Source organism: Apodemus sylvaticus, chromosome 9, assembly GCF_947179515.1.
Source record: "Apodemus sylvaticus chromosome 9, mApoSyl1.1, whole genome shotgun sequence".
Classification (NCBI taxonomy): domain Eukaryota; kingdom Metazoa; phylum Chordata; class Mammalia; order Rodentia; family Muridae; genus Apodemus; species Apodemus sylvaticus.
In genome coordinates this window covers 37,775,253-37,800,376 of record NC_067480.1, presented here as the reverse complement: position 1 = coordinate 37,800,376, position 25,124 = coordinate 37,775,253, and the positions used below count along the sequence as shown (strand labels likewise).

Genomic DNA, 25,124 nt, shown 5'->3' with positions numbered 1-25,124 from the left:
TTGTGGCCACAGCAAGCTGGTTCTTCCTTCCCCACAGTGTCCTGGAGAAAGGATGGGTCCATGCTGTACAGCGAGGGCCGTCTTCTCATCCGGGCTGAAGGCGAGCGGCACACGCTGCTGCTCAGAGAGGCCCAGGCTACCGACGCTGGCAACTACACAGCCACTGCCACCAACGAACTGGGCCAGGCTAGCTGCGCCTCGTCACTGGCCGTGAGACCTGGTAGGGAGCCTTCCAGAGGGGTCCTGGCTGGGGTGGGCTGTGGATTCTTCCTGCTGAACATGAGGGTGTTGTTCTGGGTCTCGGCTTCCCAGTGTACACAATCCTCCCTTGTGCTGGGTCCGACCCTCTGGAGGAAGCGTTTCAGTGACCCTAGTCTCAGGACAGGGGTACTCGCATCCAGAAAAATCCAAATTCATCTTTGAACATCCTAAAGAGCAGTGGTTCTCAGCCTTCCTGATGTTGACACCCTTTAAATACTCTTCATGATGTGGTGATGCCCCCAATATTATTTTTGTTGCTACCTCATAACTGTGATTTGCTACTGTTAGGAATCATAATGTAAACATCTGTTTTTCCGATGGTCTTAGGTGACCCTGTAAAAGGGCCATTTAGACCCCAAAAAGGTTGAGACCCACAGGTTGAGAACCACTGCTATAATGGTATCTCTGAATGGGGTCTGGTGGAAAGGCCTTTGAGTCTCTGAGAAAAAGAGTGAGTTATTTCAAAGGATTTGAGAGGCACTAAGAGCTTCTGAGAGCCATTTCTTCCCAGGACAAGAAGAAAATAGAAAGAAACAAAGAACTCAAGTGCTCTGGGTCTACAGAGGAAGCACTGAGAACTGAAGTCACTCAGTGTCTCAGTGTCCTCCATGCTGGCGCTGTCCTGTCTATTCTTTACGAAGGCCCTCACTTGGTGCCCGATTACTTCCTTTGAGTCTCAACCCAGTATCCCACTGGTTCAGGCAGGGCTGGACCCATGTCTAAGTGCCTGGCAGGTCTCCTCATCTAGGTGGTTAGTCTAACAGTGTGCTGATCTTTGGTGGTGGGGTGGATGGAAATGGCCAGGGCATTACAGCAGGCGAAGACAATGGTGAAACCCACAGATGGTACCAAATGGATGTTTCCAATGGGTGTCCAAACTCTCCAGGAGGCCAGAGCTCAGAGAACAGTGTTCTGGGGTGCTTGATCTGAAGCTTCAGGGCCCTGGAGGAGGCTGAGAGTCACTACATCTCGTGTTCTGCCTCTCTTTCATTCAGTGTTGCAGAGACAAGCTTGGAGCCCATGGATGCACATGTCAGAGCTTCAACCCTTAACGCATTCCCAATTTGGGAGTTCTTGGTGGGCTCTGGCAGCAGCCTTTGGGCTGTGTTAGCTCCTTTGGCAGCGTGTCTAGCTTGTGGTCTTTTTCCTTCATTCCACATCCCTCTCTGGGCTGTCTGAGGCTTTCTCCTCGCTCCTCACCCTCCCACTACGCTGAATCATGCCCACCCGGCCACTTCCTGCTTCCATCTTTCCATCACCTCTGGGATCTGGCCTCTGACTCAGCTCCCAGCTCTCCTAGGGGCCCCAGGCCTGGCTCCAGAACTCCAGTCAATACCTGGCTTGGGCTGAGAGCTGGCAAGGGGCGGGGTATGAGGTGCCCCAGTCCTGGCTGGTGGCCACCTGGGAGCCATTTAAGGTTTGGAAAGCAGCTCGGGGCACGGCAGCTGTCAGCACTTGACTGCGAGTCCTGTGTTTGCCACGTTGAGCCTCCCGAGCTTCCATTCTCTCGTTTGTAAACCAGAGATAATTATACCGTCCTCACGGATGGAAGGGAATGTGCGAACGAGCTTTATGAACTGTAAAGCTGTAGACAAATGTTAGTTGTTAGCGTTTGAGGGTGATGTTGTGCACATGAGCTCAGCTTTCCGGGAGGATCGGGAAAGTGCCGTGTCCTTCCCTGCCCTTTTTGTCATACTCTCTGTGCCTTGGGGATTCCAATCCTGTTCTTGCAGAGCCCTCCGTTTAGACCATCTGAGGCCTCCAGCCCCTGGGTCCTCAATTCATCATAGCATCTCTGTGCCTGCTTCATCCTGGGCAGCCAGAAAACTTTCATTATGTCATTAGACTATACCAAGCATCACCGCAGGCCCCATAAGTCACACTGGCTCCAGGGCCCAAGAGGCTGGCAGGCAGGTCCAGAGTCTGCACGGGTTGTGGGGCAAGCTGACTTTCTTACCCTACAAGGCACTGTTTGGTCTAGAGTGGTTGGATGGAGGCCATAGGGCCCAGAGAGCAGCTGGAACAGGCAGGAAGAGTGGTGGCAAAGACACTGGCAAGATGGGGGGGGTGGGTCCTAGACCAGGTGCCCATAGGTAGTGATGATGGGTTGTCTGGCTGCGGGGCTACAGGGATTATGTGGAGGGAAAAGCCACTGATCTTTCTTACTAGCTCCCAACCTTTAAGCCATGGGGACCAGGCCGGATGCCCAGTGTTTCAGGGGTACCACCCCATTCCATCTGGGCCTGCTTTAGAACACCCACGGGTGTTGATTCTTGGTTGGGAACAACAGGAACCAGGACCCAGGCCACTAGAGAATATGGCCATTGGTCTGGAAATGCAGCCTTACCTGAACCCTGAGTCAGTCTCACCACTGAATAACATCTACTCCATGGATGGAGGGGGTCTCTGAGTGTGGTATACATGGAGGGGGTTTCTGAGTGGGGTATGGATGGAGGGGGTCTCTGAGTGGGGTATGGATGGAGGGGGTCTCTGAGTGGGGTATGGATGGAGGGGGTCTCTGGAGTGGGAGGTGAGGGCCTAACCAAAGTGAAGATCCTGATAGCGGCCACATCTGTCCCACAAGCCTCCGTTGAGTACTAATGCCAGGCGCCCTATCTCTGAGCATGCTTCTGTTTGCAGAGTGCCGTGTACTCTCTTTTTTTTTCTCCCCCAAATCATGTCTCTTTCCTCAGGCTCTGTTGAGTCCTGTATGTGTGCATGGTGCGTGTGTCTGGATGGATGGAGATATATGTGTGTGTTGCACATGCATGTGATGTTCCTATCTTACAGATGGAAAAAACCAAAAAGAATATGATTCATAGCCAGGCCTAGGAATCTGCCTGGGAATGTTATTAGCAATAAGCGATATAGTAATGAAAATGGCTTATTCAATAACAAATTAGTGTGAGTCTGGGATAAAAGTAACAACTCTTTAGTTTTTGCTGAGTGCTTCCTGTGAACTAGGCCCACCACTGATCATGGAAGTACATCTAACCCAGCTCTCTGAAGTAGCTTCATGTCACTCATGAGGTGACAGAGACTAGGAAGTACTAGCAAAGTGCTTCCATGGCTAGTCCCATTAGGAACGTCAGTGTTTGTATAATGTCACTTTATTTGTCGTATGTGTTAGTGGTGTCAGCTGCTGGTTCCCCTCACCTCAGTTAGGATGCTGAGCCAGGGTGACTGGTGGCTGCATATCCCTAACAACTGCACTGCACAGTCCCCTTCCCTGCTACTCTGAAGAGATTGGGGCTAAGGTATCCCCTGAGATTATGGGGAGGAGATTGCCCAGGACTCTATGAATAGCAAGATTTGGGGAGGAGGGGTCTCCCCTCCTGAGTCTCCATCTCTGTCCTGTGCTGCCCTAATCCTGTTTCCTGATGCTCTTGGGTCCTTTCCATTGTAAACTTTGGCAGGAGGAGGAGGAAGAGGAGGAGGAGGAGGAGGAGGAGGAGGAGGAGGAGGAGGAGGAGGAGGAGGAGGAAGGAGGCTCAGACTTCATTCTCCATCCCACTGCTGCACGCCTCATGTATTTGGACCAGCCATGACCTTGGCCCTTAGCTGGTCTCATTTCCTTTTTGTTTTTGTTCTCTCTCTCTTCTTCTTCTTCTTCTCCTCTTCCTCCTTCTTTCAATCTGTCATGTAAGCATCATCTAATGGATGAGCTTAAGATAAGATTGGTGAGGTTCTAAGAGGATGGAGAATTGCCCTCCGATATTTGGACCAGGAGAGTGCATTCATCATGACTTATCTTAGTATTTTATTTGAGATCTCCATTACCTTGTTAGAAGAGAGACTATTTATTGGGCAACATGAATGCAAAAGGAAAAGAAGAAAAATGTGTCACCAACCTCTACCCTCTTCTCTTGCTCTGGGTCCTAGGCCACCAAATGCATGGTTTCAGGTTCCTCCCTAGCAATGACAGTGACCGCTGATGGAACACCACACAGCCCCCGTTACCCATTTCACCGGTATCTGGACATCTGAGAAAGCAGGTGCCATGGTCTTCTCAACCAGACTCCCCCCTCCCCTCCTACCCCCCCCCCCCCGTTCCAGGCTGTCAGCATCAGGGGAAGCTGTGGGCTGACTCCCCAAAGCTGCCACTTAGAATGCAGCTTATCTGTCTCCCAGAGGAATGTCACCTAATTTAGTATGGATACAAACAGCGTACCTGACCCAGAGCAATCCAACATAGTCATATGTGAGAAATGCAACACTTGCCCAGCTGGGTCAGGCTGACCAAGTGAAATTCTCACCAGCGTGTCATACATTTAGAACTAAACTTGAAATGTTCTTAGCAGTGTTTCTTCTTGCTCCAGGGAGTTCTGGGGAGATGGTCACACCAACGCACTGAGACAAGTCCCACCTCCAAGCCCAGCCCTTCCCCCTGTCCCCCCCCCCACTTCTCTGGTCATCACCGTGGCAGCCATTTCAAACAGGCCTGTGTGGGACGTACCAAGGCAGCACATATGGAGGGCGAAGGCGAAGGCATGGCCACATGAAGTGCTGCCTATTCCCCAGCCCACTCTTCCTTCCCCACAAACCATACAGGGCGCCCTTTGGCCTTCAGAGCAAAGGCCAGTCCTTCAGTGGGCCTCTACCTTCTAGACAAATAGAGCATAGGTCTTTCTGGGGGTGGCTGGTGACAAGAGGTTCCTGCTCTCACATGGTGTTCTCTCCCTCTCTCTCTCTCTCTCTCTCTCTCTCTCTCTCTCTGAGACAGGGCTTCTCTGTGTAGCCCTGGCTGTCCTAGAACTCACACATAGACTAAGCTAGACTCGAACTCATAGGAATCTGCCTGCCTCTGCCTCTCAAGCACTGGGCTTAAAGGCGTGTGCCACCATGGCCCAGTTGCCACTTTCTTAATTTGCCATGTCCGTTCCTAAACTGTCTGCAGGCCTCTGAGCCTACACTTGATACCTCACATAGTTTGTTTGCCTTAGTTTCTCTAAAACAAGCTCTAATTTAAATACCACGTCTTCCCTCATTCCCAGAGCCAAGGGCCACCTCTATATATGGCCTTTATTGGCTTCTCCCTTGCCACTTGTCCTCTGTCCTGCCCCCGATTCTACCCAAGTGTACCTGGCTAGTCTTTCTTATCAAGCCAAAGTCCCTTGGCTACACAATTGTCTTTTCACACCCCGGCCCTCGCAGCCATGCCTGGGGACACTGCTAGGTAGATTAGGGGCTGTGTGGACCACGGGACTTGGGAATGAGTGGAGAGGAACGAGAGAAGCATTGTCCAGGAGTTCAAGCATTGTCCCTGAGTAGCCTGTGGGCGCTGGGGAGGACACACAGAGTAATAAGGCTCTGTGTGAGAGGGGAGGGTGAGACAGCGGCAGAAACCATAGAGCTGTGGTCCCCTGAGCCCTCAAAAGCATCAGCGCCCCCAGAGAATGTGCTAGATACACAGACTGCTGCTGTGCCTGGTGACCCAAACTAATCCTAGCTACTGTGGAGGCTGACATCATAACTTGCCTGGGATAGAGAGTGAGTTCAAGGCCACCCTGGGCGACATAAGGAGACCTTGTTTCAAAATAAGAAAAAGAGGCCTAGTTTAGTGGAATGTTTTCATAGGCCCTAAATTCAATCCCCAGTACCGAGAAACAAATAAATAAACAGCCCAAGTCCAGACTATAAATCAGAGACCCCAGGGGATGGGCCCAGATGGCCTTAGTCCAAGGAACTCTCCAGGTGATTCCAGTGCTCAGAAAACTTTGAAAACCAACTAACTGAGCTGGGGAGTGGTGGCACTCAGGAGGCGGAGGCAGGCAGATCTCTGAGTTCAAGTCCAGCCTGGTCTACAGATTAAGTTCCAGAACCTCCATGGCTACACAGAGATACTCTGTCTCAAAAAACTAACAAGCAAAAACAAAACAACCCCCCCAAAACAAACAACAAAAAAACCCGACCACATAAGAAGCATTTTGAAAAAACCAATGTTTGAAATCCCTGGCATGGAGATAAAGATCTGGCTCAAATTGAGAAGCTGGCCGCTGTAATTGGAAACACAAGGGCTGTAGAACCAGACTTATGGGTTTACAGTCCTGCTCTGAAGTTGTATGGCCAAGAGCTATGAGATTCAGTGAAATCACCTCTTAGAATTCCCATCCTCCCATGAGGATTTGCCTAGGTCTCAAAATGTTCATGTGCTTAGGAATCTCTAGAGCGCTTTTGAAAAAAAAATTACAGTTTTTGACTCCTCACTTCAGAAAATCAATTCTGTAGGCTGGATAAGGCCTAAGAATCTGTGTTTCAAAATAAGCCCCAAGTGGTACCCATGTGGGTGGTTGAAGCATCATTCACACGGTCCTGGTGCAGAGGCCCTTGGGTGATGCCGTTCGTGTGCTAGATACTAGATGGCAGCAGAAGCTGTGTCTGAAGAGACTTCAGGCAGCTGGGATGTCAGGCCTGACTGGATGTCCTGGCCTGGGGGAATTCCTGCTTGTGGGCTTTCTAATGCCAGCTCTTTTTGAATGATACTGGCCTGAAAGAACTGTTCAAAAGGCAGCTGTATGAATAGAGTCAGCTCATGGAGAGCTGGGTCAAATGTGAAGACGTGCTTCTTTAAAGGGAAAATTTGGGAGAAAAAGCACGCTGTGCCCTTGCTGGCATTGTCTCCCACCTTAAATCTGGGTTTGTAAATGGATCAGGCTTGGAATGTTACAAAAATGGCGACAAAGTTGCTTTAGCTCATGAGATCAGCAGAGCTTGGGATTCTATAGCTTGGTGGTGTACTTTGGGGTCATGGTGGCACAGAGGCCACTTCTTTTTCCCAGAGAGCACTCATTGCACTCCATTGGAGCCTGAGCCTGCAGCCAGGCAAGCAATCTGGTCTAGAAACTTGACCTAGACTTGCTGCTGATTGGCTGGCGAGCACCTAGGTGCTATTCCCCTGCTGGCCACCAGGGGTCTCTGAAACACGCATAGACCTTTGACAATCAGAGTTAAATCTTTGCCCCGCCCTCCTTTCCTTAGCCTGGGAGCTGCCTCAGCACTGTCCAGCCTGGAGGTGACCCTGGAGCCAGGAATCTAAACTCTGTAGAGGGATAGGAATCCCCTCTTCCAAGGGTTGTGCCTATGACCTCAGTATCAGCTGGCGGCCACGCCTCCAGCCACACATGCCATTCTGATTTCTCCTCCCCAACCTTGAGACAGACAGCCTGAAAATGGGCTGTCCTCTTGGCCCCCATACCTCTTCATCACTGGCAGTGCTGGGGAACACAGGTCATAGCTTGGGAATGTGGCCCTGGGTGGAGTGGGGGGGGGATAGAGGAGGCAGAGGGACTTGTAGCCTCTGCTCAACACCTCTGCCTCTGTTAGCCTTTCCAAGCCCCTTCCCCACCCACTGGGTACAAATGGCTGCTGGTGAGGGGCAGTTGTTGGTGAGGAGTGGCCCAGACTTTCCTAGTTTTGAGCCCTAGTGGGATGATGGGTGTGGGGCAGTTTGCCAGCAGAGATCCAGTAGAATCCATGCTTAGGCTAGGTGCAGGCCTGGGTCCTGAAGTACCTGCTCTCCTGGACTTGCCTAGTGCAGGACCTGGGAAACTGCAGCCACTTACCAAGTTTCCTTAACTTAGCAGGGGACAAATCTGGGAAGGAGGGTCAGAGGCCCGGTAGTTCTTTGGTTCTCTGTATCTGAAAAGCTGGTTGTGGTTTGCTCCAGGGTTTAAGGCTGGCTACTTATGTATTCCCAGGTCAGGAGTCCTGTTGGTTTGGGCAAAGCTTGGCGCGTCCTATGCTGCGTCGCTCAACAAGGGTATTAAATAGCGCAGTGCCACCCTACCCTGTGCCCCTCTGAGGACTGGGGGCCCCACACCTGGAGTCCAGGCCCTACTGATGGGCTCAGCTCTTGTCAGTGTCCCAAGCTGTAAGGAGAGGAAAAGCAGATGGCCGGCTGCTTGGAACGATCAGTGTCTAAATTCAGCTGATCTGGGCTCCGCCCCTCCCCCCGCGCCTAGTCCACCACTCCAGGGGCTGCACCCTGTGGTCTCAGCAGGCACCACCTTCCCAGCCAGCGCCTGTTGTCTGCTGCCCAGCCTCTTGCTGGCCACCCCTACCTCCTCCTTCACCCCCCCCATCCTAGGCTCACTTCCCCTCCCCCAGGGCTGGCTCAGTGCGGGGCCTCAGCTGGGTCAGCGAGTGAGTGGGGCTGGGCAGGCTGATCGCCTGTTCCCCGGGGAGCTAAGGCCAGTGGGCAGTGGACAAGAGGGCCCGGTGCCAGGGCAGAGACTTAAGGAAGGTGCAGGCCGGGGTCCGTGTGCAAGGCCTCAGGGTGAGTTGGGGTGCCATACTGCTGGGGGTTTGGGGTTGGGGAACCAGGAGGAGGGGCCAGGGGGCTGTGGCAGATTCATGTCTGTATTTGGCAGTCGGATAAGCGCCAGCTCAGCGAAGCTGGGCCCCTGGCCAGTTGTAGGGGAGAGCTTCAGGGCCCTGGGGACACCCCTCCCCCAAAGCAGACTCAGGTGTCCCCCTCCTCTTTTCCTAGGCTGAACTGCTCATTTCTATGGATAATCTGACTCTGATTTCCCCGAGATTCTGAGGTTCCTGCTGTAGGGGTGGGGCCAGCAGGTGCCCCTGGGGAAGCTGAGAAGGGAGAGGGGGAAGGGCTGCCTGGACACTGCCGCCCATTGGCCCAGGACAGAGGTCAGGATGGGGCTTGTCTGAGGTGTGTGCTGCCCTTCCGGTGCCAGGCCCAGCTCACCTAGGAAACCAGTGCTTGGCCCTGCTGTCGTGGGGGTCCCAGAGGTTTCTATGACCTCCTTTGGAGCTTCATGCTAGTAACATGAATTAACTGCTGGAGCAGAATCAGGATCGTCCCTAAAGCCATCAGTGGCCCTTCTCCTGGCCAAACCGTTTGCTCCAGGCTGTTCTCTGTACCCATCAGCAGGGTCAGGGTCGGCAGGCCTTGACAGGGAAGAGATCAGACTGGGGGAGAGGAAGTTTTCATGGTCACCAGGAGGTGAACTTCCCCAGCGGGCGACATCAGAGCTGGGCCTGCAGGAGCCGCCTCACCTTTTCCTTGACACCCTCTCCCTCTCTTCCAGGCGGGTCCACATCTCCTTTCAGTAGCCCCATCACCTCTGATGAGGAGTACCTGAGCCCCCCAGAGGAGTTCCCAGAGCCCGGGGAGACCTGGCCTCGAACCCCTACCATGAAGCTCAGCGCCAGCCAGGATCGAGATTCCTCTGACTCTTCTTCCAAGGCACCCCCAACCTTCAAGGTCAGACCCCTGAGGCCTGTATGCAGCCTTCTGTGGACCCCTTATTCCTATGTGTACCCCTTATTCTTGTGGGCACTCTTAAGCATTACACGTAACAGAACCTTGCCCCGTTAACCCTTGTTACCCAGAGACAGCCACAGACTGGTGTGGAAGAGACCTCTGCCCCAGGTCCCCCAGCTCGCAGCAGCCGGGGCTATGCTCTGTCACCCCTGACGCTTTGGGATTCTCCTTCAGGTCTCTCTCATGGACCAATCGGTAAGAGAAGGTCAAGATGTCATCATGAGCATCCGCGTGCAGGGGGAGCCCAAGCCTGTGGTCTCCTGGTAAGTAACAACCACCTACACCACCCACCAGTGATGCTCCAGTCCTGCCCCACAGGCTAAGCCGGCTTTGGTAGAAGGGAGCAGAACTTTAGGGACATTCCCTTGGGATCCCATCTCAGCTATAGCAGCATCACCCTGCCTGTCGGGCCTTCTTCTGTTGGGGACGAGCTGGAGGATGAGTGGTTTCATGTCTATCAGCTTTGAATGACACCTCTTGCCCTGTAGTAGGCTGGTCATCCTCACACCATCGGTGGATGCAGGGTGATTTTTGAAGCCAAGCCATTCTGTAACCAGCCTGTGGTAGATGCTGTCCCCACGCTGTTCCTGAGCTGGACCATTCCTCAGAATGTCATTGTCCCCGCCTCCTCACTGTTTGGGTTCTAGTTTTCACTTTTAGTTGATTATGTGATCTCCAATGTAATCATAATTTTTTTAAAGATTGTTCTTTATGACCTTTTAGGGGGTAGGAATCTATGTTTCTGTCACAAATAAGTGGAAGTAAGATACAGAGACATTTAAGAACTATTTAGAGGTGAACCAGGTTCTGAGATGAGAGAGATCCAAGTATAGTCAGGGTAAACCTGGCTTTGGATCCCTGGGGTGCATTGATCAGGCCTATAGATTTAGGAAGCCAGTTGGGAGGGGAGGCGGTACCCCACAGCCTACCTCCCCCCCCATCCCACTCCCACCCCCGTGGCTGTGAATGCAGGTTAGGGCTTCAGGTTCTGGCTTTGTCTCTGACAGGCTGAGGAATCGGCAGCCTGTGCGCCCAGACCAGCGGCGCTTTGCAGAGGAGGCCGAGGGTGGGCTCTGCCGGTTGAGGATTCTGGCTGCTGAGCGGGGTGATGCTGGTTTCTACACTTGCAAGGCGGTCAACGAATATGGCGCCCGGCAGTGCGAAGCCCGCCTGGAAGTCCGAGGTGAGAGGCCGTATGCTCATGAGATGCCTCCCCACCCCTCTCCATCCTTCCCTTACTGACAGCTCACATACAACCTCAGTTATAGGAGGTCACACTGAAAGGGCCATAGAGGTCCCCTGATCTCCATGCTTATATTGTAGTTGGCTAAATTGAAGAAATCCCAGAGAAAGGAAGTGACTTGCCCAAGATCACACAACATAATTCTATGCTCAGCTGGGTCCCCGACTTACTTTCCCCACGCTGCATCATGATAACTCCCGGCAGTAGCTGGAAGTCCTGCATCCTACAGCCAGTAACCCTCTCCGCACACCCAACAGCCTTTACCACCTGCTCTGGGCCGCCTGTTCATTCTTCAGACTCTCTTACCCTCCGCTTGTGCCCCACCCCTTCCCCACTCTCCCTACACATTTGATTGTTGTGCAAAACTGTTGTGGTTGGGGTAGCAGTGGGAGTGGCTGGTGGCTGGACCCGTTCGTTTGGAGGGATGCTTAGGGTACCATCATCATGAAACACTGGAAGGACATCAAGGATGCCAGGGTTTACAGAGCCCTGAGGGATGGTGGGGACATACAGCGGACTCCCAGGCAGCAGGAATAGCAGGATCCATCTAGGCTGCCCCATTGGAGCAGGCTACCCCTTCAGAGCCAGCCCTCTGTTTGACTTTCCCTTCCGTGTGATGTCATAGGGTTAGGAACATCTCCTCGGCCCTTTATCCCACCACTGCCCTTCCCTGCCCCTCACTGGACACCGTTCCTTCATACCTGGTAAAGGCCAGCTCTGGGGGCTTCCCAAAGGCACGGCTAAGCTCCTGTCAGAGCCCAGAACTACAGCCCTAGTTCCTCTGCCTGGTTTTGCCTGCCTCACTGTCCCCCATTCCTCTTGTTGTTGTGGGTGCCACCTCTTGGAGCTCTGAATTCTTAAGGCTCCGCCCTCTTCCTTCTCTGGGGTGGGGTTCTGCCTCGCTTCTCTGTGTTAACCTGTGTCTTGGTGCTTCTCTCTCTTTGGGATTCCTTCCAGCATTCCATAGGCTTTGGGGCGCTCCTGATGGCCATGAGCACTTCTCCCCTTTGTTACTCAGGGTCTTTGCCTGAGGAACCCCAGGGACCAGGCTAATCACTGGCCCTTTTATTATCCCAGTGCTGACCCCTATGGGGAGCCAGAAGTGACCACTGTAGAGGCAACTTCATATCCAAAGGGGTCCTAGCAAGGTCTGTGGTGTGTGTGCACGTGGTGCGTGTGCGGGTGTGTGTGTGTATGTGTATGTGTGTGTGTGTGTGTGTGTGTGTGTGTGTGTACACGTGTGTATGTACGTGTGCCGCACTAACCTGCCGCTTGCTGACTGAGGTTTTTGTCTGTACACAGGCGAGTGAGCTCAGGGGGCCACCTGCGCTGCCCCCGCTACCCTCCGAGCTGCACCCCTGTCTCAGGCACCTCTTGGACCTCGCTGTGTTTCACTGCCTCCTGCCCACAGACCCAGCCGGCTCGCCGGCCCGGACTTAGCCCCTGTTCCCTTTCCCTCCCCAGCCCGTAGAACACCCTGGGGGAACCCACCGGGCCCCTGTGGATCCTCCCTCCCCAAGTGGATACATGGTTGTGCAGACCAGGAGGCCCCCCAGAAGGACTGAGTGTTGGGCAGGGACGGCCATGAGGGGTGCCAAGCTCCCCCGGTCTCCCTGTAGGGAACACCCAGCGAGTGCATGTGCTATGCTGCTACAGGCCACTGTCTGTCTATCTGTTTGTCTGTCTGTGTGTCTGTGACAGTCAGGGAAGAAAGCCTTTGAGTGGAGGTGGAATAAGACACAATAAGATGACAGAACACAGCACCCATGAGATGCAGGGGCCCAGAGGGGTAGGTACAGTGGACAGGAATCTCTCTGGGAAGGGGCGAGGCACTGACCATTTCAGAAATGGGTTTTAAATGGCACAACATTTTTTTTTATTCCACAAGAGACCAAAAGCTAGAGGTCCGGGCGTAAGCCCTGGCGCTGGCATGCTTAGGACCAAGCGGGGTACCCTTCTTCACAGACACATCGGACATGTTCTGTCTGGGAATGAGAGAGGTAGCCAGATTGAGCACAGGAGCAGGGTTATAGAGGGGGTGGAGGTTTGGAAACACTATTTCGTAGCTCAAATAAAGTCCAGTTTGTACCTAGCTAGTGTGCTGTGTCTTCTTTGCCGCCGCCGCCACCGCCACCACCGCCGCCGTTGTTGCTACCATAGTTCCGAGTCCCCTCCCTCAATTCCGACTTGCTTCTCATCATTTTTCCCTCCCAGGGGTCCCACATGGGTTCCCATCTCAGAGCCAGGTCTAGGGGCTCCTTGCTGTCTTGCCTGGGGCGGATGGGCTTTCCCAGTCTCCAGAGGAACCAAATGCATCTCTCTCTCTGTATCTGTCTGTCTCTCTGTGTGTGCGTATGCGTGTGTCTTCCTCACCCTGTGTGTCTCTGCTCCGTCTGTGCCCACCCCCATGGCTGCCTTCCCCCCAGCACACCCTGAAAGCCGGTCCCTGGCCGTGCTGGCCCCCCTGCAGGACGTGGACGTGGGGGCCGGGGAGATGGCGCTGTTTGAGTGCCTGGTCGCAGGTCCAGCTGACGTCGAGGTGGACTGGCTGTGCCGGGGCCGCCTGCTGCAGCCTGCGCTGCTCAAATGCAAGATGCATTTTGATGGTCGCAAGTGCAAGCTTCTGCTCACCTCTGTGCACGAGGATGACAGTGGTGTCTACACCTGCAAACTGAGCACAGCCAAAGGTAACTACTCACTCCGGTGCTGGGGCCACTGTAGTCCCCAGGGCTGGGGAGGGGACTGAAGGAGCTGGGACAGAAGAGGTGTCCAGGAAATGGAATGCTAACGGCTAGAGCCAGGAGATAGTATGGGTGCCCCCAAACAATGAGCACCTAAGAATACTGGTTCTCAGCCTTCCCAATGCTGGGACCCTTTAGTACAGTTCCTCAAGTTGTAGTGACCCCCAACCATAAATGTGTCTCATCGCTACCTCATAACTGTAACTTTGCTACTATTATGAATTGTAATGTAGATATCTGATATTCAGACTGTCTCATGTGGCATAGTCTCCACCTTCTGAAAGGGACATTGGACCCCAAGGGGGTTGCAGTCCACAGGTTGAGAACCTCTGACTTAGAAGGATACCTGGGACGGAAATGCTCCCACATTCCGTGCTCCCCAGACAGAGCAGGTCCACCAAGCTGTAGCAAACAAACCCGACTCGGGCATCTCTGTTCTTGCCTTGCGAGCCGGCGAGCACGCGTCTTTGGACAAGTCACTTCCTCTGTGTGAGCTTTATTGTATCCCTCTGAGAAAGGGGGTGGTGCTAATACCTACCGGGCAGGGGGGATTGGCAGGATTAGCGAGATCACCTCTACAGAGAACAAAGCCCTGTGCCAGTCAAAGGCTGGCAACTCGGGATGCCAACTGCTGTTACTATCAATGGCATCACTGGCCTGATCCTGTTCTCTGTGAAGAGCAGAGATGAGGGCACCCTTCTGGGGTGGGGTTTAGAGTGGGACCAAGAGGCATCTGCTCTGGGTGTGTGGCAGGTGGGACAGAGTGTGGGCATGAACCAGACACAGAGAAAAGTCTGGGCAGGGGGCTTATCTTCACGAACCTTCTCAGAGTCAAGCTAAGTTTCTTCTTGAACAAACACGGTAAGGTAAGAGCTTAATCAGGTCCCGTGCTATAATGTCCCCGGCCCACCTTGGCACACTGCTGCCCATTCTTGTTGACCCTCCTGCCTCCTAGGAAGAAGGCCCGATCTGTGAACCTTGGCCCGCTGCTTCAGTCCTCATGCTGAGCCTTTGTAGACTCAAGCTCACGAGGCCGGAATAGACCTGTGAGATTAGGTGTCTGGGCCTCCACCGCCTTCGTTGACCTAGTGCTATCCACTCCCTCCCAGATGAACTGACCTGCAGTGCCCGGCTGACGGTCCGGCCATCGCTGGCGCCTCTCTTCACCCGGCTGCTGGAAGATGTGGAGGTGTTAGAAGGCCGAGCTGCCCGCTTGGATTGCAAGATCAGCGGAACCCCGCCTCCCTCCGTTACCTGGACTCATTTTGGTATGGTTCCCTACTCTGAATATACTGAGAAAACCTCATGGGTGAGATAGGGTGTGCCTGGAGGACAGATCCCTCTGCCTGAGTAGATTTGCATCTGTGATTTATGCCCCCAGGCCACCCAGTGAATGAGGGTGACAACTTGCGGCTTCGACAGGATGGGGGTCTACACTCACTGCACATTGCCCGGGTGGGCAGTGAGGACGAGGGACTCTATGAAGTCAGTGCCACCAACACTCATGGCCAGGCCCACTGCTCTGCCCAGCTGTATGTGGAGGAGCCTCGGACAGCCGCCTCTGGCCCCAGGTACCACCTAGGACCCCAGGCGCTGCCTGCTGTGCCTCTGAGGGACCCTTACCCTGAGCCAGGAGGGTATATCTGTACACGTCTGGGTAGCCATGTGGTTCTTACAGCTCAAAGCTGGAGAAGATGCCGTCTATCCCTGAGGAGCCGGAGCATGGAGATCTAGAGAGGCTGTCTATTCCCGACTTCCTGCGGCCACTGCAAGATCTGGAAGTGGGACTAGCTAAGGAGGCCATGCTGGAGTGCCAAGTGACCGGCCTGCCCTATCCCACCATCAGCTGGTTCCACAATGGCCACCGCATTCAAAGCAGTGACGACCGGCGCATGACACAGTGTATGTGACCAGGAAGAGACCCAGCAACCTCTTGGCTTTTTGAATCTTCCCCCCAGGTCCCCTCAGGTTCTTCTCTTTGTAGTCTGGTTTGAGATGGAAGGGCCTGGGGAACAAAGCCTTTTGGGGCTCTGAGGTCAGTCTGTCCCTCCTTGGGTCCACACAGTGCCATCTGCTAAGTCACCCCCGAGTGGCTGTGTTAGCATTTACTGGGCAGGCAGTACAGTCTGCTGCTGCCCAACATGGGGACTGCAAGCAGGTTGCAGAATCCAGTGTACCTTTCCTCATTTGCAACCGTGCTGTGAATGAAATCAGCTCAATCAGCTCAATACACACACACACACACACACACACACTACACACACACACCACCGCCACCACCCCAAAGCAGGGCCTGGTAGATTGCAAGCAGTCAGCAAATGATAAATCTTATTACAGTTTTTATCGCCACTATTCTCAGTGATGATAAAGCAGAACTTCCCCAAGCCTGAGAAACCTCAGTGGAGGGGCTGGCTGGCATGTGCAGGGTCTTGCTGAAGGGAAGCCGATCCAGGGTTGCTGACAAATAGGAAAGAGAAAAGAGAGTCAGGACTCGGTTGGAGTCCTCTCTCCTGGTTATTTTCCCAAGGTAACACTTGTGTTCTATTGTTGAAGCAGCACGAATCTCATGTGAGCTCCTCCTGCCTCCATTCATGATGGTTTTCTTCTAGCGCTGCCCCTAAGAGCCCCTTAATAGGTACTTTCTATATGATGCACCCAAGTCCTGGAAACCTGGCAGGGACAATCTTACCTTGCCATAGGCCTGTGAGGCAGGTACTCTTATGCCTGTCTACAGATGAGGAAACTGAGGCTTAGAGTGGTCTAGACACTTCCTCAAAGGTAAGCAAGGACCTTCTGACCCAAGCCCACCTCTTAAGGACTCTTGACTCCTGACTGGGGAAGTACCTCAGTTGGTAAAGTGCTTACCCAGCATTCTCAGGGGCCAGAGTGTGATCTCTACTGCTGTCTAAGCCAGGCACGGTGGCATGCACCTGTAGTGCCAGCATTTGGGAGGTATGGAAAGGGGGGTCAGAAGTTCAAGGTCATTCTCAACCACACAGTGATTTCTGGGCTGCTCTGGATTACGTGAAACCCTGTCAGGAAAGGAGAAGGAAGGGAAGGGAAGGGAAGGGAAGGGAAGGGAAGGGAAGGGAAGGGAAGGGAAGGAGAGGAAGGGAAGGGAAGGGTGGGAAGGGTGGGAGAGAGGAAGAAGGAAGAGAAGAGAACTAGATTGGTTTTAATCGTTCACACCCCATTCTCCCAACTCCACCCTCACCTCATCCCTAGTCCAGCGCAGCAGCTGAAGCTGTCATTACTTAGTCACAGACCTTCCCGTGTCCCCATTGGAGGCCCTTGGTAAATGTCTGTCTCGGGATCAGAGTTGGTGTCTCCGCTGTGCCTGTGTCTGGGGTCACTGGCAGCCTTGGTGTCTCTTTCCCTTTAAATAATGTAGGCAGAGATAGATGAGTGGGTGGCCATTCCCAGTGAGATAAGTGCTGGAGGAGGGCAGGAGTGTCCGGGGACATCCCTGGTGCGAAGGAGAACAGCACAGGCCACCACTTCTTCATGTCCCGCCAGACGACAGCATCCTTATTATTGATGGAGCAGAGTGCAAAAGAGAGAGCTTTGGAATGAAATGGAACTCAAGTTCAAACCATTGCTTCATCATTTACCAGCTGTGTAACCTTGGACAAGTCAATTAATGTCTCTGACCTCCTGGGTAAATGGGGATCATTCTGTGGAGTTGTTGAAAGGATTACGGTTGAGAGAGGCACGTCAGGTACCTGGCATCGGATGGACACAGAACAGGCAGCTTTTATTATAATTCATAATGTGACACATATTTGGCACTTACTGCATGCAAAGCATTGCACTGTAGGCGGAACGAACAGAGCTGGACAGGAGCTGCAGCTCATGGAAGCGAGAGGGAGAAATCTCTAAAGTCACTGGGACCCGGTCCCCAGCGATGAGCTTCAAGAGGGCTCGAGACCCGGGGAGGACATCAGGGCACTGGAAGGAGGGGGTGGGGCCACGGTAGGGTGGGCTTCATGGCCATACACCTGAACTGTGTCTTAAAGAACCGGGGCGGTGGTGGCTCACACCTTTAATCCCAGCACTTGGGAGGCAGAGGCAGGTGAATTTCTGAGTTTGAGGCCAGCCTGGTCTACAGAGTGAGTTCCAGCCAGGGCTACACAGAGAAACCCTGTCTCAAAAAACCAAAAAAAGAAGAAGAAGGAGGAGGAGGAGGAGGAAGAGTCCGGTATGAGTTGAGAACATTCTGAAAGGGAGGAGCATGGCAGGCGAACACTCCGAGGTGGCCTGTCCAGATAGTCGGGAAGGAATGGTAGTCAGATGGTGGGATGGATATTGGAGTTTCTGCTCTAGCTGAGCTCTGGTGGGCTTTCCTCCGTCTCCTCTGGAGATGAGGGTCAAGCAATGGCTATTAGGCCAAGAAGAGACTGAGGGGGGTCTCCTAACAGACCTGTGTCAGAACGTTGACCTGGAAGCTGTAACCCCTTGGCGGTACAGGAATGAGGGAGCTAACACTGTGTGAGAAGAAGGTGCCAAGTGGCTAGGCTTGAAACACTGAGGCAACACGGACTCGCTTTGGCTTCAGGAAGCACACGCCTCTGGGGGGGGGGGGAAGGGCTGCTCCTCTTCGCCCTCTCTCTGCACTGGGTAATATCTGTATGGTCGGGCTTGAGCTGCCATGAACTTACTCCATAAAGCATCATCCTGATCAGCCACGTGTCGCTGTCCCTCCCCCACAGACAGGGACATACATCGCCTGGTGTTCCCAGCGGTGGGGCCTCAGCACGCTGGTGTCTATAAGAGTGTCATCGCCAACAAGCTAGGCAAAGCGGCCTGCTACGCCCATCTCTATGTCACAGGTGAGGCAAGCTTCTTGTCTAGTAGCTGTGTCCACTGGCGCCAACTAAGGGCGAGGCTGGGGGAGGGGTGGTCTACACCAGCTCCCTCTCCACTCCCAGGGAGCAGCTGGCTTTGGCCCTGTGCCTGTGGCCGAGCCTCAGGCCTGCTCTCTAAGGGTTGGTGATCCTGTGGAGTGGTGAGGCTCTAAAGCAACCTCCTACCTCCCACCTCCCACCTCCCACCTCCCACCCATGGCTTTCAGATGTGGTTCCGGGCCCTCCAGATGGCGCTCCGCAAGTAGTGGCTGTGACAGGAAGGATGATCACACTATCCTGGAACCCGCCCAGGAGTCTGGACATGGCTATTGGTAGGTGAGGGGCGTACCTCCTGAGGGTGGGGATGAGGTATGAACAGAGAAGGCTCAGGCAGGGGTAGTAAAAGACCCAGGCTTTGAGCCTGCAGTGGGGGACAGGAGTGGGTAGTACTCTAGAAGTGCGATCAGGAACATCTCTGCTGTTTCTCCGCCAGACCCAGATTCCCTGACATACACGGTGCAGCACCAGGTGTTGGGATCGGACCAGTGGACAGCACTGGTCACGGGCCTGCGGGAGCCTGAGTGGGCAGCCACAGGGCTGAAGAAGGGGCTCCAGCACGTCTTCCGGGTCCTCAGCTCCAGTGGCAAGAGTAGCAGCAAGCCCTCAGCTCCGTCGGAGCCCGTACAGCTGTTAGAGCATGGTGAGCCCAATGCTGTGTGGGTGGGGTGGGGGTGGGGGTGGGGTCAGCAGCAGAGAGTCGTGTGGGTGGGGTGTGGGTGTGGGTGGGGTCAGCAGCAGAGAGTCAAAGGCTACCTGGACTTGGTAACGGTAGCGCGGACCATAGTGCGGACCATGTTGCTTGGCAGGACCCCATCTCATCATTGGTGTCCCACCAGTGTACCCACCAGTGCTTCCTGGCTGTGCTCTATTTCTCTGAAGCTCAGCTTCTCCACCTGTAAAACCTGGAGCTCTGAAGAAGTACAGAGGGGGAGGGTCAGGGGATGACGGTGCAAAGGGTACCATGGCCCCAGTGCCAGCCCAGCACAGAGCCTGTGTTCTCCTCCCCCAGGCCCACCCCTGGAAGAGGCGCCCGCTGTGCTGGACAAGCAGGACGTTGTGTATGTGGTAGAGGGCCAGCCTGCCTGTGTCACAGTCACTTTTAACCATGTGGAGGCCCAGGTTGTCTGGAGGAGGTAGGAGTCCTTGCTCACTATCGCCCCCTACCTGGGATCATCCAGCCCCGGCCCCACCCGGCCAGACCATGCCTCATACCTCCTATTTTAGCTGCCGGGGAGCCCTCCTTGAGGCGCGCACAGGTGTGTATGAACTGAGTCAGCCAGATGACGACCAATATTGTCTGCGGATCTGCCGGGTGAGCCGACGAGACCTGGGGCCCGTTACGTGCAGTGCCCGTAACCGCCATGGTACAAAGGCCTGCTCGGTCACCCTGGAGCTGGCGGGTAAGTGACAACTTCTTCATCTTTTTGAGGCATGCTGCATGCTGGAGAGTCAAACCCCTGTCTGCCCACTCAGGCCTGTCCTTCTAGTAGCAATGCCAGTATTAGTGATAATAGCAGTAATAATGTTAATATTTATTGATCATGCGTGGTGACATGTTCTATAACTGCATTCAGGGACCTGAGGCAGGAGGATTGTGAGTTTGAGCCAACCTGGGCTACAAGTGAAGGAGGTCTAGCAGAGGCAGGGCTTCTTTGTGTAGCCCTGGCTATCCTGGAACTTGCTTTGTAGACCAGACTGGCCTCAAACTTACAGAGATCTTCCTGCTTCTGCCTCCCAAGTGCTGGGATTAAAGGCATGGGTCACCACTGCCCCGCAAGGTCTAGACTCGAAAAAAAGAGGGTCTTGAATGTAACTTACTATAGAGTACTTGTCCAGCACAAGGCCTAGGTAGGATCCCTAGTACACACACACACACACATCATCATCATCATCATCATCATCATCATCATCATCATCATCATTATCGTGTATAATGTTATATATAGTATTTACTGTCAGGTAAGTGCCAGGATCACTGTGAAGTACTTCACATACCTTATTTAACGCCTCGACCTTGTGAGATGGGGCTAGTTGTCATTCCCATTTTGCAGATGAGAAGACAAGATCAGAGTGTTTAGTAACCTGGCCCAAGGTCACAGACTCTAAGTACAGGAGCTAGGTTCAAGTCCCCATGGCAGACTGCAAAGCTCTGAGTACTATCAGTTTGTGGGCAAGGAAACCATCTTAGCTGAAACGGTATGAAAGGGGACGCCGATTGAAAAACAAACGCCCTCCAGCACAGCCTGTCGCCTGCGCCCAGCTCTGAGGCTCCCAGCCGCCCCCAGCACAGCCACGTTTGACTTCACCGCTGTCACCTTAAGCATGTGGAGGTCCAGAACCAAATTCCTCCCTTTTGGGGGGGAATTTCTCCTTTAAAGTCAGAGCTTCTGGGGCTCTAGTGTGCACTAAAGTGGCCACTGTTTTGGACTGCTAATTAAGTCCAGCATCTATAACCACCACTTAAAACTTCAGATCCACCTGAACTGGATATTGTTGCATGCTGAGTAAATACAATTCCAGCCAAAAGCAAACAAAGTGACATTTTAGTTAGCACAGACAATCTATGCACAAATGGACATTTTCTGTTGCTTTAAAAAAAAAATCATTGAAGCTCACTTAAAAACCTCCAGAGTTTTGACCTTGACAAATTGTTTCCTCCCTCAGCCAACAGGGGACCGAGTTCCTAGAGGGAAGGAACAGCTATGGGGGAGCGGGGGAGGGAGTTGGGGCCCTCCTGGCCCTGTGTGGATGGATTTCCCAGTTCCTGGGTATTACTCCTGTCCAGTTCCTACCCTGCATTTCTGACTCAGTCACTACTCTGTCTCCAGACTGTAGTATCTGCTAGACTTGTCCACCCTTTCAGGAGTAGCCAGATTTGGGGCTTGGAGAGGCTTACAAGCCCTGCATCCTAGCCTGACGTGGATGGTGATGGAGGGAGATAAAAGGGGCGTGGCTCGGGGGCTTACGGGACTTTCTGGGAGTGGGGGGGCTAGGAAAGGGGAAATCATTTGAAATGTAAATAAAAAATATATCGAATAAAAAAAGAAATGTAAATAAAGAAAATATTTGATTTAAAAAAAGGGGGCGTGGCTCTTATAGCAGTACTGTGTTCTGCAATGCCCTGCTTCACCATGAGTCAGGCAGGGTAGGTAGAAAGGCAGCCCCTTCTCTTGACTGCCATATAACAGCCTCTTCCCTAGCCCTGTAATAGCCTCTCCTGTTGTCTATATAAAGCCAGGCAGGTCCCTACGGTGGTGGCAATCTATACCCAGCTGCTCTATTTTTCCCCTTTGGGGCCGTATTACTCTCATTCCTCTGGGATCCTCGAGATGCACTCAGAACCCAGGGCCTGGGATTCACAGTCTTCCCAAGGCACACTGCAAAGTGTGCTTAACTCTACTATGAGAACTGTGGGCTGCTTTGCAGGGGACGATTGGCTGTGTGGTTTGGGGGAGTAGTAATTGGAGACTTCACTCGAGACTGTCCAACTGTCTGGTTAATATTCGGGCGGTGCTTTTTCTCTGCCTTCTCCCAGAAGGTAGAAGGCTTCCTAGACGATTTAAATAGGAACCGGAGAGAGAAGATAGAGGCTTTGCCCTTCAGGAGCTGAATTCTAGGTCACAGACCCAGCTTCCTCCTGCGGGGGGCCAAGCACTGGCGGTCTAAAGCCACCAGGTGGGGTGTTGAGAAGAGCTGTCACCCATAGGGGGCAGCTCTGAGCCGCACTGAGCCTTCCTCATCGTTATTGCAGAAAGGAAGGGCTGAATAGCCAGACCAGAGAGACAGAACATCCAGATTTCTTTTGTGTATGAAAATGTCCTCATTTCAAAGCTACCCAACAAATCCTAAGGGTTGCACAAAGCAACCTGTCCCAGTGACCGTGCTTCAGAGCCTTGGAAAGCGCCTTGCTAGGATTTACAGTGAGAGCCAAGTCAGGAACTCTGGTGTCCCCAGGCGAAGGCAGGGCCTGGTATTCATTCTCACCATCCAGTTGCATCCAGGACAGGGCTTGAGGAGGCAGGCCCTGTGGGGATGACATCTGTTCCTCTCCTGTCCCTGTTTGCTGCAGAGGCGCCTCGGTTTGAGTCTATCATGGAAGATGTGGAGGTGGGGCCTGGAGAAACCGCTCGCTTTGCTGTGGTAGTTGAGGGGAAACCACTGCCGGACATAATGTGGTACAAGGTCAGTGGGTAATGCAGACTGTGGTAGCTGGAGAGGACCTGGGGGTTTGTGGAGTCCTGGAAGGCCTTCAAAGTGTCTGGGCAGAAGTGTGGTTACAAAGAGGAGGAGGAGGAGGAAGTTGGATTCTTGGGGCTAACTGAAGGGTTAGGGGTCTTGTTTGGTTGGCTGGCTTGGTTTGGACTGAGTTTTTGGGTTTTTCAAGACAGTTTCTCTGTGTAGCCCTGGCTGTCCTGGAATTTGCTCTGTAGATGAGGCTGGCCTCATACTCAGTGATCTGCCTGCCTCTGCCTCCCGAGTGAGTGCTGGGATTAAAGGTGTGTGCCACCACCACCTGGCACGGGTCAGGGGCTAGTAACAAGAGATAATTGAAGAAGCTGATTCTGGTCCCTGGGTCAGAAGAACTAAGTAGAGACAAATGAAGGAAGCTGTCTGGTATGGAGGAATAGCTAGGCCCACATGTCAATAAAGCCAGACCCAGGCTGCAAGTGACTCCCACCTCTGCAGGATGAGGTGCTGCTGGCCGAGAGCAATCATGTGAGCTTCGTGTATGAGGAGAACGAGTGTTCCCTGGTGGTGCTCAGTGCAGGAAGCCAGGATGGAGGCGTCTATACCTGTACAGCTCGGAACCTGGCAGGCGAAGTCTCCTGCAAGGCAGAACTGTCTGTGCTTTCAGGTGGGTTGGTCTTCCGGGGAGAAGAGGCAGGCGGTCTCCTGCCTGTGCCAGCTTCTGCCCTGTGCCTTTTGAGTCTGTCCCACATTGCCCCTCTCTGCCCTTGTCTCCTTCTTGTCCTCCCAACATGGGGACATCTCTCTCCTCCCCAGCTCAGACAGCCATGGAGGTCGAGGGGGTTGGAGAGGATGAGGAACACCGAGGAAGAAGACTCAGCGACTACTACGACATCCACCAAGAGATTGGCAGGTGTGGGGCAAGGAAGAGCTGACTTCAAGGACTAAGAGGGGCTGCTGGGCATGAGGGCCAGGAAGGATGGAGGGTTGGCACTGTCGTAACAGCAGTGTCTTGTTACCTTCTCTGTGTCATCCAGGGGTGCCTTCTCCTACCTGCGGCGTGTAGTGGAGCGGAGCTCTGGCCTGGAGTTTGCAGCCAAGTTCATCCCCAGCCGGGCTAAGCCTAAAGCATCAGCGAGACGTGAGGCCCGCCTGCTGGCCCGACTCCAGCATGACTGTGTTCTCTACTTCCACGAGGCCTTCGAGAGGCGCAGGGGACTTGTCATTGTCACGGAGCTGTATCCTGGGACGAGAGGGGGATGAAAGACTGTTTTTTGTAAAGGCAAATTTGGAACATGTTTTACCCTTTGCAAAGTGGTCCTTTGAGCTAGGGCTGTAACTGGGGTGGGGATCTAGCTCACTGAGCATGCGCAGAGCCCAGCTCAGAGCCCAGTTTACAGCACAGCATAAAAATGCATGTGGAGACACTCGCCTCTGACCCCAGTCCTGGGGAGATAGATGGGAAGCTTGTCTTCATAACCTAATCCGGGCTATGTCAACCCCTTATAAAAAGGTGGGCCTTCTCATAGTTGGAGTGCAAAGCATTTCGAGATCTTTTGTCTTAAACAGCAACAACAACAAAACCAAAACAACAACAACAACAAAAAAAAAAACCAAAAACAAAACAAAAAAACAAAACTTAAGTTCATACCAGGTTTGGTAGCATATGCCTTTAATTCCAGTTATCACAAGAAAGTAACCAATAGGTCTCTGTGAGTTCAAGACCAGCCTAGTGTACAGAGAGTTCTTGGACAGGGAGGGGCTACATCAGAAACCTTGAATTTAGTGTGTGCTTGGCAATGCAGCATGTGGTTTATAATTACTCCATGCTCAGCCCCCATGTGTATCTTCCCTGTAGAACTTTATCCTTGTTTTGTGGCTGATGAGAGAGGTACTAGTGTAGTCTAAGGTCCTACAGCTAGCAAGCACCATATTGCACCACGGCATGCAGCGTGCTGTATCTGCACATCTGACAGGACCCTGCTCCAGATGAGACCCCAGACCTTGCTCTGCTTACCAGGACTCTTCATAAAGCCAGACCTTTCCTCTTGTACAAAACCGTTGGCTCAACAAAGACACTCTGAGCTGGCGACACTGGCAGTTGGCTTGACCTTCCTGGAGCAGGGTGACTCTGACCTGCCCGCCAGCCTCACAGTCTGTACTATTCAAGTCCAGACCTCAGCAAAATGACAGATGATTTCATTAAGAGGGCCTCTGGGTTACTCTCAAATATTGCCAAGAGGTTCCATCTGTAGTCAATAGGATGTGAGCCCTATAAAATGCTTCATAAGCCAGAAGAGACTCTGCTGCCTTCATTTCACTCCTTGAGGAAGAAATCTATGCTCAGAATGGGTAAGGAACTTGCCTGAGAGTTCAAATTCAAGCAGGTCTTCTTATCTATGGAATCTGCTGCCAGGAAAGTGGAACACAGGATCTGACCTGTCTGACCGTGTCAGATGTGATTTGTGGGGAACCAGGGCCCTAGGAGCTCTGAACACTGGCTG

At 53.2% G+C, this 25,124-nt stretch overlaps 1 protein-coding gene across 4 annotated transcripts in view; it reads left to right on the top strand.

Moving 5' to 3' along the window:
- Speg (striated muscle enriched protein kinase) overlaps positions 1-25,124 on the top strand; it is a 50,321-nt gene that overhangs the window by 9,368 nt on the left and 15,829 nt on the right. For 3 of the 4 annotated variants that reach the window (XM_052192693.1, XM_052192694.1, XM_052192696.1), the window contains 17 exons: positions 38-220; positions 9,309-9,484; positions 9,719-9,807; positions 10,552-10,727; positions 13,214-13,474; positions 14,638-14,796; positions 14,910-15,099; positions 15,207-15,430; positions 18,238-18,357; positions 18,600-18,704; positions 18,866-19,072; positions 19,442-19,565; positions 19,657-19,832; positions 22,502-22,614; positions 23,119-23,287; positions 23,437-23,533; positions 23,658-23,858. In XM_052192693.1, the coding sequence (XP_052048653.1) occupies positions 38-220; positions 9,309-9,484; positions 9,719-9,807; positions 10,552-10,727; positions 13,214-13,474; positions 14,638-14,796; positions 14,910-15,099; positions 15,207-15,430; positions 18,238-18,357; positions 18,600-18,704; positions 18,866-19,072; positions 19,442-19,565; positions 19,657-19,832; positions 22,502-22,614; positions 23,119-23,287; positions 23,437-23,533; positions 23,658-23,858 (2,770 nt within the window). Of the gene's footprint in view, positions 1-37; positions 221-9,308; positions 9,485-9,718; positions 9,808-10,551; positions 10,728-12,089; positions 13,034-13,213; positions 13,475-14,637; positions 14,797-14,909; positions 15,100-15,206; positions 15,431-18,237; positions 18,358-18,599; positions 18,705-18,865; positions 19,073-19,441; positions 19,566-19,656; positions 19,833-22,501; positions 22,615-23,118; positions 23,288-23,436; positions 23,534-23,657; positions 23,859-25,124 lie in introns of those variants that run through there. The other variant, XM_052192697.1, reaches the window with a different exon arrangement.